Source organism: Macaca nemestrina, chromosome 12 (genome assembly GCF_043159975.1).
Source record: "Macaca nemestrina isolate mMacNem1 chromosome 12, mMacNem.hap1, whole genome shotgun sequence".
Lineage (NCBI taxonomy): Eukaryota > Metazoa > Chordata > Mammalia > Primates > Cercopithecidae > Macaca > Macaca nemestrina.
Window position 1 is genome coordinate 112,132,573 of NC_092136.1, and position 16,547 is coordinate 112,149,119.

General features: G+C 40.7%; 1 protein-coding gene across 5 annotated transcripts in view; it reads left to right on the forward strand.

The window, feature by feature from the left end:
- Positions 1-16,547, forward strand: part of LOC105493750 (6-pyruvoyltetrahydropterin synthase) — a 116,787-nt gene that overhangs the window by 3,375 nt on the left and 96,865 nt on the right. For 4 of the 5 annotated variants that reach the window (XR_011611059.1, XR_011611060.1, XR_011611058.1 and 1 more), the window contains exons 3-5: positions 1,121-1,143; positions 1,530-1,586; positions 4,394-4,464. Coding sequence is in view for 2 of the 5 variants with exons in the window: in XM_071075577.1 (XP_070931678.1) it covers positions 1,121-1,143; positions 1,530-1,586; positions 4,394-4,464 (151 nt within the window). In the remaining 3 variants the exon portion in view is untranslated. Of the gene's footprint in view, positions 1-1,120; positions 1,144-1,529; positions 1,587-4,393; positions 4,465-4,654; positions 5,034-16,547 lie in introns of those variants that run through there. The other variant, XM_071075576.1, reaches the window with a different exon arrangement.

The window sequence follows — 16,547 nt, forward strand, 5'->3', positions numbered from 1 at the left end:
TAATTTTTCCAAAGATAAGAGACTTGATTCTTTGAGGTACAGCCTGCCTTAAAAAACAGCTACATAAGCCATAGAGTATAAAACAGTGTGTGGTGGTGGCATAAAAAAAGACCAGACAAGGTGTCAGATTAGGATTACTGGTTTAGCTACTGCCTCTTCCTTAATCTATGGTATCTCAGTCTCAGTGTACTTACTTATCACATAATACCTAATGGTATTTGTATAGAACTAAAATACATACATTCGTAAAAGTTATTAATGTGTAAAGCACTGATCAAGATTTTTTTTTCCTTTCCTTTTTTTTTTTTTTTTTTTTTTGAGACTGAGTTGTGTTCTTTTTGCCCAGGCTGGAGTGCAATGGCGTGATCTCTGCTCACTACAACCTCCACCTCCCAGGTTCTAGCGATTCTTCAGCCTCAGCCTCCCGAGTAACTGGGATTACAGTTGCCCACCGCTACACCTGGCTAATTTTTGTATTTTTCGTAGAGATGGGGTTTCACCATGTTGGCCAGGTTGCTCTCAAACTCCAGACCTCAGGTTATCCTCCCGCCTCGGCCTCCCAAAATGCTGGGATTACAGTCATGAGCCACCACGCCTGGCCAAGAGTTTTCAAATGCTTTTCACAAGCACTTTTTAATTTACAAAGCATTACTTTAGACTTTGTATACATTCACGTGAGTAAGGGGATAAGAATTTAAGGCCCAGTAGTATTGCTTGTTCAGAAAGGTACTGTTCAGTATTGGACCAGCTTGCTGTGTAGCTGGACACCTACAAGTACAGTTTCTAATTCTACAGGCAGAGATTGAGCAGCATCTTGATGCTCTCTAGTGCATTAACATTATAAGCAGAATTTACACCCTTTTCAGCCTTGGCTGAGTGCCTCTGCTTAGCCAAAGTTCCTAACTAAGCTCCTTTGTCTTGCTTGCGTCTTGCTTTGGTTGATTAAAAAAAAAAAATCTTAAATAACAAATGTTTTGGGGTAAATATTTAAGTATAGCTTTTGGGGACAGATCTAATAATTTATGTTGCCAACTTGTGCTTGTATGTTGCTAACTTGTGCTTGGATGTTAATCTGTTGAAAGTCATGCTGTTTTTTTGGTATTTTGTTTCCTTTCCATAGTTGTGGTGACAGTACATGGAGAGGTATGTGCAGAAAATATTTGTGTGGTTTTTGCAGATTGCTGGGCTCTCTTTCAGCCAGTGTGGTGGATTTTGTGTTGAAAACTGTTCCAGTCAGTATTGCTCATTGTTGGCCCTTGTATATGTGTGTGTGGTGAACTGCTGCCATTCCAGGCCTCTCCTCTACCAAAGTGTTGTCTTTAATGAGCTGTGTGTGGACAGGTAGAAGGGCTATACCATGAAAAGGATGCTTGAAGTACATGGTGCTTCCATGCTGAGGTCAGTGATTATCTCTGGGATGAAGGCAAATGTGGGCACAGTCTCTGCATACTGTACTGCCTTTAATAATTTGCCAGCTGTTTAATATGGAGAGCCTATGAGAGTAATATTCACCTTTGTTTATTCTTTAGATTGACCCTGCTACGGGAATGGTTATGAATTTGGCTGATCTCAAAAAATATATGGAGGTAATGGCATGTTGGGTGCTTATTATGTGCTATTCCCTAAGTATAATATTTGGTGGCCCCCTATCTACCTCCCCAACCAGTTATATCCTAAGGCTCCATAACTCTGTGAGTAGAATTGGATGTGGGTGTTGGGGTATAGTTGGAGGAACTACTCGCATGGCCTCTAAAGGTGTTTTGGTGACTTAATGGAAATTAGTCACAGTTGTGTTACAGCGATGGGAGGAAATATAACATACTTACCTTGTATTCCTTGTTGGAATATCCTGATTTCCTTCAGTTAACAAATTCTCCATTTCTTTTAAGACATAGCTTTCTCCTTGAGACTTACTTTTTTTTTTTAAATAGGCACAGAGCCAATGCAAATTTTTCTTTTTGTAAAGGTAGGGGTCTCACTATGTTGTTTAGGCTGGTCTCAAATTCGTCCTGCCTTGACCTCCCAAAGTGCTGGAATTACAGGCATGAGCCACTGTTCCTGGCCTTCTCCTTGGAGCTTTCTCTTCCCTCTCTGAATATTCCTTGTACTTTTGATCATAGATTTAGATACCACACCATGTTATTCACTCTAGATTTATTATAAACCCACCAGAGCAGTACATCATAGAGATAACACACAAGGGGTTCAGTGAAGAACTTAACTGATTATATCATTATAGAATTCTTGCTTTGTAAGAGACTTTGGAGATTATTCAAACCAACTTCTTCAATCCGTAGATTAAGATTGAGAGATGCTGAACAGTTAACGGACTTGCCGCAGATTGTGTGGCTAGTTATTTGCAAAGTTGGGAGTAGATTTCTTTCCATCCAGCTGTTTATTATGCCGTCATTTCACTTGCAGCTTAGTTTTGTTCTGAAATTTGACATTTGCTTTATTAAAATGATGTTATTAGTGATGTTTACTTCCTTCACATTATTCATATATTCAACAAATTTGTCTACTTTGCATCAGTTTGTAAGCTAAGTATACAAAGATGAATGAGATGTAGCCCACAGAGTGTATACATTCCTTTTTCTAGGAGGTGAAGAATAGTAATTGTTAAATAACTGTTGATTTCATAAATGAGGAAAAGAATGAGTGAATGAAGAAACAGCACTGTGCTCAAAGTACTTTAGGAAAGTTATAGAGATAGGGCCTGCATGCATTTATGGGGCAGGGGTTGGGGGGGCCATGGGGGGGGAGAGAGAGACAGAGACAGGAGAAGAGGAAAAGGGAGGAGAGTAGAGGGGAGGGGAGATTAGACGGGAGGGGAAAGAAAGAAAAAGAAAGAAAAAGAGAAAGGAAAAGAAAAGAAATAAAAAGAAAAGAAAGAAAGGAAAGAGATAAGAAAGCAACATAAAAGCCCTCAACATCTGACTGAATACTGGAGGAGGGGTTCTCTGTGCTGTTTTCTGCTGTTGTGTGCCTGAAGGACACCACACACTTTCTTTTTTTTTTTTTTTTTTTTTTTTTTTGAGACGGAGTCTCGCTCTGTCGCCGGGCTGAAGTGCAGTGGCCGGATCTCAGCTCACTGCAAGCTCCGCCTCCCGGGTTCCCGCCATTTTCCTGCCTCAGCCTCCCGAGTAGCTGGGACCACAGGCGCCCGCCACCTCGCCCAGCTAGTTTTTTGTATTTTTAGTAGAGACGGGGTTTCACCGTATTAGCCAGGATGGTCTCGATCTCCTGACCTCGTGATCCGCCCGTCTCGGCCTCCCAAAGTGCTGGGATTACAGGCTTGAGCCACCGCGCCCGGCCAACCACACACTTTCATCAGTGAAAGTGACTCATCGTGGCATAGAGAGTGAACTTAGAACCCTACCATGGGGAGAGGATTGCTTGAGCCCAGGAGTTCAAGGCTGCAGTGAGCTATGATTGTGCCACTTATACTCCAGCCTGGATGACAGGGACCCTGTCTCTAAAAACAAAACAAAAGAAAACAAAAAGTCTGGCATAAGAGGCTTTACTGAAGAAATTGGGACTGGAACTGGGATTGAAGATGAAGCAAAGATACCTATTTTCTTGCTATTCATGTGGAACATCCCTTCATTGGATCTGTTTCAACAACCGTTTGATCTAGGACTTAGTCTTTTTGTATGATTCTAGTTTTTCTCAAGAAATGATTGCTATTACTGTTATTAATGTACCCTTCTTGAAACTACACCATATGGAAAATTAGATTTTTTTTCACAAATGCTAGATTTTTTGCAATAGCTAAAAGCAAAAAGCAAAGAAAGAATAAGGCAATTTAATCCTTGCTGATGATGAGGAAAAACATTATGTTAATATACATGAGCATTAGGGAGTAATAGTCTTTACATATTTGTACTTTTCCTTCTGTGAGCCCAAAACCATTCTTAAATTACTCCTCCTAGCAGAAATTTAGAACTACTTACATAGTTTCGGTCAGATCTGCTTTATAAAATGTAGTAGTCACTGAATCTTTGTCCATGATATTGTGGCATTGTTCCGTAGGTGTGACAGTGTTATGGAAAAATATTGGTGCTAACTCTTTGGACAGGATTCCCAGAGTGCTAAACTGAATTCTGAATTACAGTGGCTTGTGTTGCGAGAAAGCTCCAGGATTCTCTGCGTTTTGGTTTCTCACCTCTTTTTATTCAGTAACAAGGGTTCCTAATCATTACCAACAGCTGGGCCTGACTTTATTTCACAACTTAAAATTTTGTAAGGTTGCTTTGTAAGACTCAAATCTAGTACTTACAAGTATTTAGTTAGTGGCTAAGTGATAAGGTGAGGTTTAGAGGCATAAGTGTAACAATTTGGAATTTGAGTCATACATGGAGCCAATGATATTTTCCCTTGGTTTTGTCTCTAGGAGGCGATTATGCAGCCCCTTGATCATAAGAATCTGGATATGGATGTGCCATACTTTGCAGATGTGGTGAGGTGGGTGGCACTATACCTTGCTTTATATAGATTGTAAAACAAGAATTGATTTGAATATTTGATTGTTGTGTGATTTCTGAAGTTTTAATTAAATCTTTCAAAACTAGAATTTCTATTCTCTATAAATATTAAACATGAAATTTTATTGTTTGCATTTTGAATTTTTGTTTGTTTGTTTGTTTTCCTATAGCACGACTGAAAATGTAGCTGTTTATATCTGGGACAACCTCCAGAAAGTTCTTCCTGTAGGAGTTCTTTATAAAGTAAAAGTATATGAAACTGACAATAATATTGTAGTTTATAAAGGAGAATAGCTATTAGGGGTTAGCACTGTACAAAGCCCAGTTTCCTTCTGTGTTTGAAAAAGATTTTGATCCCCTTGGAATATTAAGAGGTCAACACGTGATTGTTGTACCTCCACATTGTGCTCTGGAGTCCCTATTTATTGAAATCATTGTAAGACCTGTTATAAATGTAAGTCTATTTAAAACTAAACTTGTAATATATTCTGAAAATCATTTAGAGAGTCTTTTATTTATAAATTAAAAATCACTTCATTTCCAGCAAAATGTTTTGGTGTGGAATTATTTGAAAGCAAAAGAAATCTAATTTTGTTGTTTTCTCCATTACCTCATTTTTAGTATTCATTTTTACTTGGTATGATATACATGGTTAAAATGCTTATATGACTTCGAGTATGTGAATCTTATAAGAAATAAAATTCAAGTGACCACAAAGTCTGGAGACTATATATATTTTTAATAGATTGAACTCTCTTGATTACTACTTGTTGGGTGTGCTGAAGGCAAAAGTGGATTCAGTGAAAAATCATCTGAGGCAATGTGTTGTGGATACATGTACAAAGATTGATGGAAATGCTGCTTTAGAGCACATCGTTTATTACAATTTTGCACAGCATATTGAATTATGAATTGCTAGTGAGGAACAACACATTAAACATATCATGGAATATCAGTAAATTATTTATTCAGTGTATTCATCTGAATTTCTGAACCTTATGGGCACTTGAATCATTTTAACTCAGAAGACTGCAGAATTATCATATATTTTAAACTCTACAGTCAGCATAAAAAGGATCAACTACCATATAAAGTATTTCCTGTGTGTAGTTTTTCCTAATTGATCCCATTTTGTTCTGGTTTTAAACTTACGATATTCTTGGCATTCTTCTCTGGGATCTTTTCCTCGTGACTAAATCCACAAGAAAGTATTTGCTGACTTTGCACAAAAGACGTTCTGTGTTCTTGTTTGTATTCTAAATTTCTTAAATGCAGGGTTCTGATTTTCTCTCCACATAGCAACTAGCATACAATGAATTCCCAGAATGTTGTTGCCTGAAAATAGTAAAAGGGCTTTTGCAGTGATTACTGTTCTAGAAAAATTTGCAAAGAGTGGTCTTTTTTAGTGATTGCAGAAATATAAAGTTTGACAGTAATGCAAATGGCCACTCAATTATATTTAATGTATTTTAGTTATCAGTTTGAATGTTCTATATGTAGGATGTTTTGTATTGATTACCTGAAAGGCAGATCGCTATTATTTATGAAGGCACTTTATGTTTTAATTCACACAAATACCCTGCAAGCTGGTGTTCTCATTCTGTTGGTAAGATAATTAAAGTCGAGCGAGTTTAAGCTATTTGCTTTAGATCATTCAGCAAATAAATTGCAAACTGGATGTTTAACATTCAGGTTATTTCTGACTCTGAAACACAGACTCTGAAAAGGGACAATTTGAATATTTACAGATTTTTTGAGAGTCTGATCTTATTTATTTGTTACTCAATTTAATTTTTTTTTTTTTTTTCTTTTGAGACCAAGTCTTGCTCTGTCACCAGGCTGGAGCACAGTGGCGTGATCTCGGCTTACTGCAACCTTCACCTCCCAGGTTCAAAAAATTCCCCTGCCTCAGCCTCCTGAGTAGCTGGGACTACAGGCACGCACCACCATGCCCGTCTAATTTTTTGTATTATAGTAGAGATGGGGTTTCACTATTTTGGCCAGGATGGTCTCAATCTCCTGACCTCGTGATCCCCCTGTTTCAGCCTCCCAAAGTGCTGGGATTACAGGCGTGAGCCACTGCGCCCGGCCAAAAATCTTATTTTTGACTGGATTCAGACTGAGAAGTAGAGGCTCGCAGTGAGGACAGTCTGTGTCTCTCGGCCGTCTGTTCCTGGCACTCTTCTTTAGCCTCCTTCATTCTCTTGGCCAAAAGTTTAGCATATTCTGGAGCCTCTTCCTTATTTTTCTTAATACACTGTTTCTTCATAGCAATATGCTGGCGTTTATGCTGCAGGACACGTGGAGGAACAAGATGCTGAATCTTGGGTACTTTGGTCCTAGGTTTCTTACCTTCTTTGTTTAAGTGCTTGCTTATGACATACTGGCAGACATCATCTTCTTGAGAGAGATTGAAAAGTTTGCAGATTCTGCTAGATCTTGGGCCCCAGGAGATGAGACACCATAGGATTAGCCCAGGAATATCCTCCTCTCCTTATTTATTTATTTATTTATCTATTTATCTATCTATTTATTTTGAGGTGGAGTCTTGCTCTGTCGCCCAGGCCAGAGTACAGTGGTGCAGTCTCGGCTCACTGCAGGCTCCACCTCCCAGATTCACCCCATACTCCTGCCTCAGCCTCCCGAGTAACTGGGACCACAGGCGCCCACCACCATGCCCGGCTAATTTTTTGTATTTTTAGTAAAGACGGTGTTTCACCGTTTTAGCCAGGATGGTATCGATCTCCTGACCTTGTGATCCGCCCGCCTTGGCTTCCCAACGTTCTGGGATTACAGGCATGAGCCACCGCGCCCGGCCCCTTCTCTCCTTTTTTTTTTAACAATAACCAATTTGAGAATGCTCGGATTGGCATCCACAATGCACACTTGAACAGATTATTGCTTTCTTTCTCCAGTTCTCCCGGGTCTATAACAGGAACGCCCCTTACCCAGCAGCAGGCAGACATGGCCATGGGTCAAGACATCCTGCTTCATGAGGAAACCTTGTTCCCACCACTGAATCAGACTGTGTAACCCTTCCAGTGTTTACCCAGAGCGCCAGCAGCAACTTCTGTGGCCATACACTTCTCATAAAAAGCATGGTTTGCTTTTTATCTTGAAATTTTACCCATTCAGTATTCCTTCCCTGTTTTCTCCTGAGTTCCAAACCACCTTTCTCCCTACCTCATCACTGAAGCATCTTGAAGCAGCTGATCGCCTCTGAGGTGTCATGAAAAAGAGGCACGACTTCTGCTTTCATTTTTTATTTCTATTTTTATTTATTTATTTATTTCTTGAGACAGCGTTTCACTCTGTCGCCCAGGCTAGAGTGCAGTGGTGCAATCTCAGCTGACTGCAACCTCTGCTTCCTGGATTCAAGTGATTCTTGTGCCTCATCCTCCTCAGTAGCTGGGACTACAGGAGCCCACCACCCCGCCTGGCTAATTTTTGTATTTGGTAGAGACGGGGTTTCACCATGTTGGCCAGGCTGGTCTTGAACTCCTGACCTCAAGTGATCCACCTACCTCGGCCTCCCAAAGTGCTGGGATTACAGGTGTGAGCCACTGTGCCTGGCCACATTTTTTTTTTTTTTTAATGCGGAATTTTGCAGATCTGATACCATATTAGAAAAACATGGTTCACAGTAACATTAACACTCTAGGTATTTGTTCATGAGTTGCTTCAAGAGAACTTTTGTTCCTACATGCCAAATAAGTAAATATTCTTAATGTAGAGAAGGAAAAAAATCATCATGGGGTGATGAGGTTTGGAAAAGCTTAGTGGAGGAATGGTACTTTCAGTGATGGGGTAGGGAGAGTGGTGGTTTGGAACTCAGGAGAAAAGAGAGAATGAATACTGAATGGGTAAAATTTCATTAGCACAGTTACTAGGGTGGGAATATACAAAATATATTTGGGTTATAGCGAATATATTGATCTTAGTAGAGTGGTAGTGAGGTGTGGGAGTGTAATGAGAAATGAACTTGGAAATACAGGTTGGAGACAGCCTGGAGGGCCTTGAATGTCAATCAGTCTTTATCTTTTGAGGAATAGCAAGCTTTTTGTTTTTAAAGAAGATAACCAGGTGGACAAAGGAAAGTGAGGAAACTATTTGCAAAACTGTTGCAGGAATCTAGACATGAAGCGATGGGTGCTTGGACCGTGGGGGTGGCAGTGGAAATAGATGGAAGGAGGAGAATAGAGCTAATTGTGCAGTGCCCACTATGGTGTCAGGCATTTTGCTAAATACTTCTTATATGACCTCATTTCATCCTCATAACCACCCTGCTGGGTGAATGTATTAGTTACCTACTGCTGCGTAACAAATTACTCCCAAACATAGTGGCTTAAAACAGCACACATTTATTATCTCAGTTCTGCATACCAGAAGGCCACCTCTGGCTCAGAGTCACTCATAAGACTGCAGTCATCTCAGGGCTTGACCAGGAAGGATCTGCCTCCCAGCTCACTCCCATACTTGGTGGTTGGACTGAGTCCTCAGTTCCTCCCTCTGTTTCTTGCTGTGTAGGCCTCTTCACAGAGCATCTCCCAACATGACGGCCTGCTTCAGCAGAGCAGGTAAGAGGGTAAGGGAGAGTGCCACCATGATCGAAGACAGTCATTTGTAAGCGAATCGCTTTTTCTGTATTTTGCTCCTTTGAAGCAAGTGACTCCATCCAGTCCATACTCAGGGAGAGGGGATTAGACATATATTGCTAATGTGCACATTTTGATGTGGAGATATCAGGTGATAAGACTGGAGAGGTAGGCAAGGAGTATATATCATGCCCTTTTTGATGCCAGGGAAGTAAAGCACATTTCATTTCGCAGGAGTGAAATGTCAGAGCAGCAGCTGTTGTTTACAGTGGGAATTGTGGAGTTTGTGGGTGGTAGAGGAGTATAGAAATCTTGGAAGCACAACTCTTGAAGTTAAAACCAATTCTAAGGTGAGAAGTTAAAAAATACCACCATATCTCTGTGAACATAACGACCAGAGCTGAGCGATCATTTGTATCACCTCAATTGATGTAGGAACTACCAGCGGATTATAAAAATAGACAGGATGCTTTGATCAATTGTGTACATGTGGCCACTAATACATTAGACCTGTGATAAATGATCTGTTTGGCTTTTTAAACTCCAAACTTTTAAATTCCCTCTGGAATTGAAACTATCTTAAAGATAGGAAACAGATTGTGCTCATTTTGCTTTTGTTATGTCTGGGATATTTCTAGCCTCCCTTGCACATAGAAAAATCATTGTTAGTTTCACACAATTTAACTTTATAGCAAGGTTCTGCTGCAAAACACTTCTGGAAAGTGTCCCAGATAAACACCGTTAAAGTCTCCACATAGCTGCAGAGAGAACTGTTGTCGCCACAAAAGTAAGGGAAGGTGGTTCTTGCCCTGGAGAATTTTCAAAGCAGCATTTCCGCTTTCAAGTAGCTCATCGGTTGGTTCTCTTCAAAAATTGACTCACCCATTTCCACCAGTGTTCTGCAACCATTGAGACAGAAGAATTTATATATATATATATATATATTTTTTTTTTTTTTTAGACGGAGTTTTGCTCTTGTCACCCAGGCTGGAGTGCAGTGGCGTGATCTTGGCTCACTGTAACCTCCGCCTCCTGGGTTCAAGCGATGATTTTCCTGCCTCAGCCTCCTGAGTAGCTGGGATTACAGGCGCCCGCCACCACACCCAGCTAATTTTAGTATTTTTAGTAGAGATGAGGTTTCACCATGTTGGCCAGGCTGGTCTCGAACTCCTGACCTCAGGTGATCCACCCGCCTCAGCCTCCCAAAGTGCTGGGATTACAGGCATGAGCCACTGTGCCCGGCCAAGAATTAATAATTTTAAAAAAGAAATAGAACAGTGTCCTTCTTCCTACCCACCTTTCTTTGTAGTTCTTGGCTAAAGAACTTGTAAGCCTTGTATTCTTGAAGAAGCCCTGCAGGACGCAGTGGCTCATGCCTGTAACCCTCTATGTTTGGGAGGCCTAGGTGGGTGGATCACTTGAGCCCAGGAGTTTGAGACCAGCCTGGGCAAATGGCAAAACTCAGTCTCTATGAAAGCAAAAACCCTAAAAGTAGCTGGGCATGGTGGCATGCACCTGTAGTCCCAGCTATTCAGGAGGCTGCAGTGGGGGGATTGATTGAGCCTGGGAGATTAAGGCTGCAGCGAGCCATAATTGTTCCATTGCACTCCAGCCGGGGCAACAGGGCAAAAAAAAAAAAAAAAAGCCCAAGAAACAAGTACTGAGTACTGAAGCCCATATTTGTCCTCATCAAGCCAGTTTATTATTCAGTGAAAATTCTCAAGTTAGTGTGATAATAATCTGAATCAAGTTTTCAAACCCTTTTCACTTTTCACAAGTATCTTCATAGATGCAAGCACCGTGGCTACAAACAACCTGAAGAAATAAAGGGGTTAGTGTGTCTTTTACCTATTAAAAATTTTACTTGACCACAGATAAAGCCACTGATGGTTGTCCTGTGGACACCTCAAACTTAACATTTCCAAACATGAATTTCTGCTTTCTCCTTCAAAACCTGTCCGTCTGCCAGTCTTTTCTAATAATGCCACGACCATCCATTCTTTTTTTTTTTATTTTTGAAGACAGAGTCTCACTCTGTTGCCCAGGCTGGAGTGCAGTGGCGTGATCTTGGCTCACTGCAGCCTCTGCCTCCCGGGTTCAAGTGATTCTCGTACCTCAGCCTCCTGAGTAGCTGGGATTACAGGCGCCTGCTACCATGCCCAGCTAGTTTCTGTATTTTTAGTAGAGATGGGGTTTCACCATGTTGGCCAGATTGGTCTTGAACTCCTGGCCTCAAGTGATCCGCCCACCTCGGCCTCCCAAAGTGCTGGGATTATGGGCATGAGCCACTGTACCCAGCCCCATTCATTTTTTCAAGCGAGAAACCTGGGAACTCTTTTTGACCTACTACTTCCCCTTCCCACCTGTTACATCTTATCTATCAGAAAGTTCTGGTTCTACCTCCAACATATATAATGGGTTTTGTCTGTCTCTCTTTTCTTTTTTTTCTTGGGGTGGGGGGCAGGGACTGAGTCTTGCTCTGTCGCCCAGGCTGGAGTGCAGTGGTGCGATCTTGACTTACTGCAGCTTCCGCCTCCTGGGTTCAAGTGATTCTCTTGCCTCACCCTCCCTAGTAGCTGGGATTACAGTTGTGTGCCACCCATGCCTGGCTAATTTTTGTATTTTTAGTAGAGATGGGGTTTCATCATGTTGGCCAGGCTGGTCTTGAACTCCTTATCTCAGGTGATCTGCCCACCTTGACCTCCCAGTGTGCTGGGATTACAGGTGTGAGCCACCGTGCCTGGCCCTGTCTCTCATTTCTGATGCCACCACAAGAGTCCAAACTGCCACTGTTTCTTGCTTGGATGACTGACATGGCCTCTTAACTGGTCTCTGCCTTCCCCTTTAGTTCTCTTCCACAATCCTGTGGATCTTTCTAAAAGAGTAAATCAGATCTTGTCACTCCCCTCCCCTGTATCATCACTTGAAAGCTTCCTCCTGCTTTTGAAATATAATCCAAACTCTCCACACTGTCTAGCTAAGCCTGATAGGATCCAGTTACTGCCTGCTTCCCAGCCTCAAGCCCTTCGCTATGTTTTGGTTACATTAGCCTACTCTGAAGTCCTCAGATGCACCAATTCCATTCCCATCTCAAGAGCTCGGCATTTACTGCCCTTCTCCCTGAACTGCTGTTCCCCCAAATCCCCTGCAGAAAACCTAAGCATTCTTCAGATCTCAGCTTACATGTCATCATCTTGGAGAAGCCTTCCTCAGGCCAGTGGTGTAGATAGAACCCTGTTGTATTCTAGGACAGTACCATATACTCCTCTTTCTTGCAGTTTTAAAGTTTTGCATATTTGCTGCTTTTTGTCTTTTTCACTAGTTTACTGTCTGTCCCAACCACGAGGGTGTCAACTTCACAAGGGCTGAAGCCCTGTCTGGTTCACTCTTGTCTCCCCAGGATCTAGTGTAATGCCTGCCATACAATAGGTGCTGAATAATTATTTACAGAGTGAATAATTATTTACAGAGTGAATTATTTACAGAGTGACTGCCATCTCTAAAGGAGTGGTTGAATCTGGTAATCTGGTTTGGTAAATTTTTTGAGATTTAATAGCTAGACTACAAGCGTGTACCACCATGCCTGGTTAAGATAGATGGATGGATGGATGGATGGATGGATGGATGGATGGATGGATGGATTGGATGGATGGATGGATGGATGGATGGATGGATTTTTAGTAGAGACAAAGGTATTGCCGTGTTGCCCAGGATAGTCTTGAACTCCTGGGCTCAACTGATCCTCCTGCCTTGGCCTCCCAAAGTGCTGGGATGATAGACATAAGCCACTGTATCTGGTCTAATGCCAAACTTTTTGAGCATCATTCAGATATATGTTATTCTTTATGCAGTTCAGCTTAGAGAACAACCACTACAACATAAAATAACATTTCATAAGTATTCCTTCAAAGCTGTTTATCTGCCTAACTTTATCTTCCTGGTAATCTTCCATTGCTATTTGTGGGTACAATTTGTTTTAGTCTTCAACTACTGATTTAGGTAAAGATAAGCCAGAACTCTAAATCCCAGCCCTTTTGGTAAATGGCCATCCTCATGACCACACAAGGGGTCTCCCTTTTAGCAGGGTAAACAATAAAGGTTGCGTGTATCTGTCTCTGTCCCAGCTGTTGGAGAATAGATTTGTCCTAGGCAGGGAGAGCCTCAGCTCATTTTGTAAAGAATGCTCTTTATTATTCTATCTGTTTGGCCCCAAGAGCAGGATTCCTCATGGAATGTGGAACTGACTTCATTTGTGGTAACACTGAGGCAATATTTATTTTCTAGCAAATACGGGCCTCCTAATTTGTTGCCATAATAACCCTCAATAATTCCCAGAGTACAAGGAGGAGAGTGAAGGCTCCATTCTTGAAGGGGAAAATGGTATTTGCAAAAGAAAAAAAAATGCAACTTAAGCAGATTGTGGGATATAACATATGCCACCCTTATTTGAGAGTGGGTTGATGTCTGTGTGTTACTGGAAAGGGATCTCAGACTAGACCCAAAGAGCGGGTTCTCGGACCTCACACAGAAAAAGAATTCAGGGTGAATCACAGAGTCTGGTGAAGTTAAGGTGGTTTATTAGAAACTACTCTTATTAAAGAATAGGATGTCCTCAGAAAGCAAGAGGAGGAACACCCCTACCTCAAGCATAACGCTTGCTTATATAGGATATTAGTGTAACTGAGTACTCCCATTTGTCTAAGAAAAAGAGTTATTTTTAAAATTATTATTATTTGTTCTTTTTTCTTTCTCCTTTCCCCCTGCTCCCAACTTCCTACTTAGCTCTTCAGAAATGCAATTATAACCTTTTACCTCCCCTTCACCAGACACTCCCTACAGGGCAAGTTCATCTAACATGCCAAGTCCCCCTTTAAAAGCACCTGCTTTCTGTTCCAAAAGGGAATTGGTACCCTGAAAGGCGGGAGCCTTTACTTCTTCCTCTAAACTAGCTTTGGAATAAAAAGTCACTTCTTTTTTTTTTTTTTAAGATGGAGTCTTGCTCTGTTGCCCAGGCTGGAGTGCAGTGGCGTGATCTTGGCTCACTGCAAGCTCCGCCTCCCAGGTTCACACCATTCTCCTGCCTCAGCCTCCAGAGTAACTGGGACTACAGGCACTCACTACCATGCCCAGCTAATTTTTTGTATTTTTAGTAGAGATGGGGTTTCACTGTGTTAGCCAGGATGGTCTCGATCTGACTTCGTGATCCGCCTGCCTCGGCCTCCCAAAGTGCTGGAATTACAGGCATGAGCTGCCGTGCCCACCCAAATGTCACTTTCTTTATACCAGACCTTGCTCTTGTTAACTGGACTCTGTAAGTGGCATGTGACTGAACCTGCTTTTTGATTACATAAGGGCTAAAAATAATGTGCTTTATTGTATATTTATTGCGGCACTATTTACAGTAGCAAAGACTTGGAACCAACAACTCAAATGCCCATCAATGATAGACTGGATAAAGAAAATCTGGCACATATACACCATGGAATACTGTGCGGTCATAAAAAAGAATGAGTTCATGTCCTTTGCAGGGACATGGATGAAGCTAGAAACTATCATTCTCAGCAAACTAACACAGGAACAGAAAACCAAACACCGCATGTTCTCACTCATAAGTGGGAGTTGAACAATGAGCACACATGGACACAGGGAGGGGAGCATCACACACTGGGGCATGTCGGGAGCAGGGGGAGGGACAACATTAGGAGAAATACCTAATATAGATGATGGGTTGATGGGTGCAGCAAACCACTGTGATGCATGTATACCTACGTAACAAACCTGCATATTCTGCACAAGTATCCCGGAACTTAAAGTGTAATAAAAAAAAGTGCTTTATTAAAAAGGCTTGTGATCAATTTACAACAGGCTATTAGTATTGTTATTCTCTTGTGTAATTATTGATTTCAGCAAGAACTGGTGAGTGTACTATGATTTTTAAAGCAAAACCTATTCTTAAACTAAGAATGCTTTTTGTCCCCTCCCCGATCCTGCCCTTTTTCTTTTGAGACAAAGTCTCACTGTCTCCCAGGCTGGAATGCAGTGATACAATCATAGCTCACTTCAGCCTTGACCTCCTTGGATTCAGGTGATCCTCCTGCCTCAGTCTCCCAGGCAGCTGGGACTCAGGTTCACACCACCACACCCAGCTAAATTTTGCATTTTGGTAGAGATGGGGTAAAGTATCTTCTCTGAACATAATGTAATAAAACTAGAAATCAATAACAAGAGGAACCTTGGAAAATATGCATACACATGGAATTAAACAACATGCTCCTTAATGACCAAGGAGTCAATGAAGAAATTAAGAAGGATATTTAAAAATTTCTTGAAACAAATGAAAATGGAAATACAACATACCCAAATTTATAGGGTATGGCAAAAGCAGTACTAAGAGGGAAGTTTATAGCAAAAACACTTATAACATAAAAGAAATATTCCAAAGAAACAACCCAATAATGCACCTCAAGGAGCTAGAAAAGCAAGAGCAAACCAAACCCAAAATAGGTGGAAAGAAAGAAATAATAAAGATCAGAGAAGCAATAAGTGAAATTGAGCCAAAAAAATACAGAAGATCAACAAAATGAGAAGCTGGTTTTTTGAAAAGATAAACAAAATTGATAAACCTTTAGCTAGACTAAAGGTTTAAAAAAAGAGAGAAGACCCAAATGAATAAAATCAGAAATGAAAAAAGGAGACATAACAACTGAGACTTCAGAAATACGAAGAATCATTAGAGACTATTGTGAACAAGCATACACCAATAAATTAAAAAACCTAGAAGAAATTAATGTGAAGAAATGAAATTATACTTTTCATCTTCTATGTACAACATACCAAGAGTGAATTGTGAAGAAATAGAAAATCTCAACAAACCAATAACTAGTAATGAGAGCAAAGGTATAATAAAATGTCTTCCATCAAGGAAAAGCCTAGGACCTGATGGATTCACAGGCAAATTCAACCTAACATTTAAAGGAGAACTAATATCAATCCTACTCAAACTCTTAAAAAAAAAAAAAAAAATTGAAGAAGAGGGAGTACTTCCAAACTCATGAGGTCAGTATTACCCTGATACGAAAACTAGACAAGGACACAACAACAAAAGAAAACTACAGACCAATATCACTGATGAACATACATGCAAAAATCCTCAACAAAATACTAGCAAACTGCATCCTATAATACATCAAAAGGATCATTGACTATGATCAAGTGGGACTCATCCCAGGGATGCTTCAGAAATGATTCAATTGACATAAACATGATATACCATATTAGCAGAATCAATAACAAAAACCATGTAATTTTTTCAATAGATGTCAAAAAGTATTTGATAAAATTCAACATCCCTTTATCATAAAAAGCCTCATCAAAATGGGTATAGAAGGAACATACCTCAAATTATTAAAGGCCATCTATGTCAAACTCATGGCTAACATCAGACTGAAGGGAAAATTTGAAGGCCTTT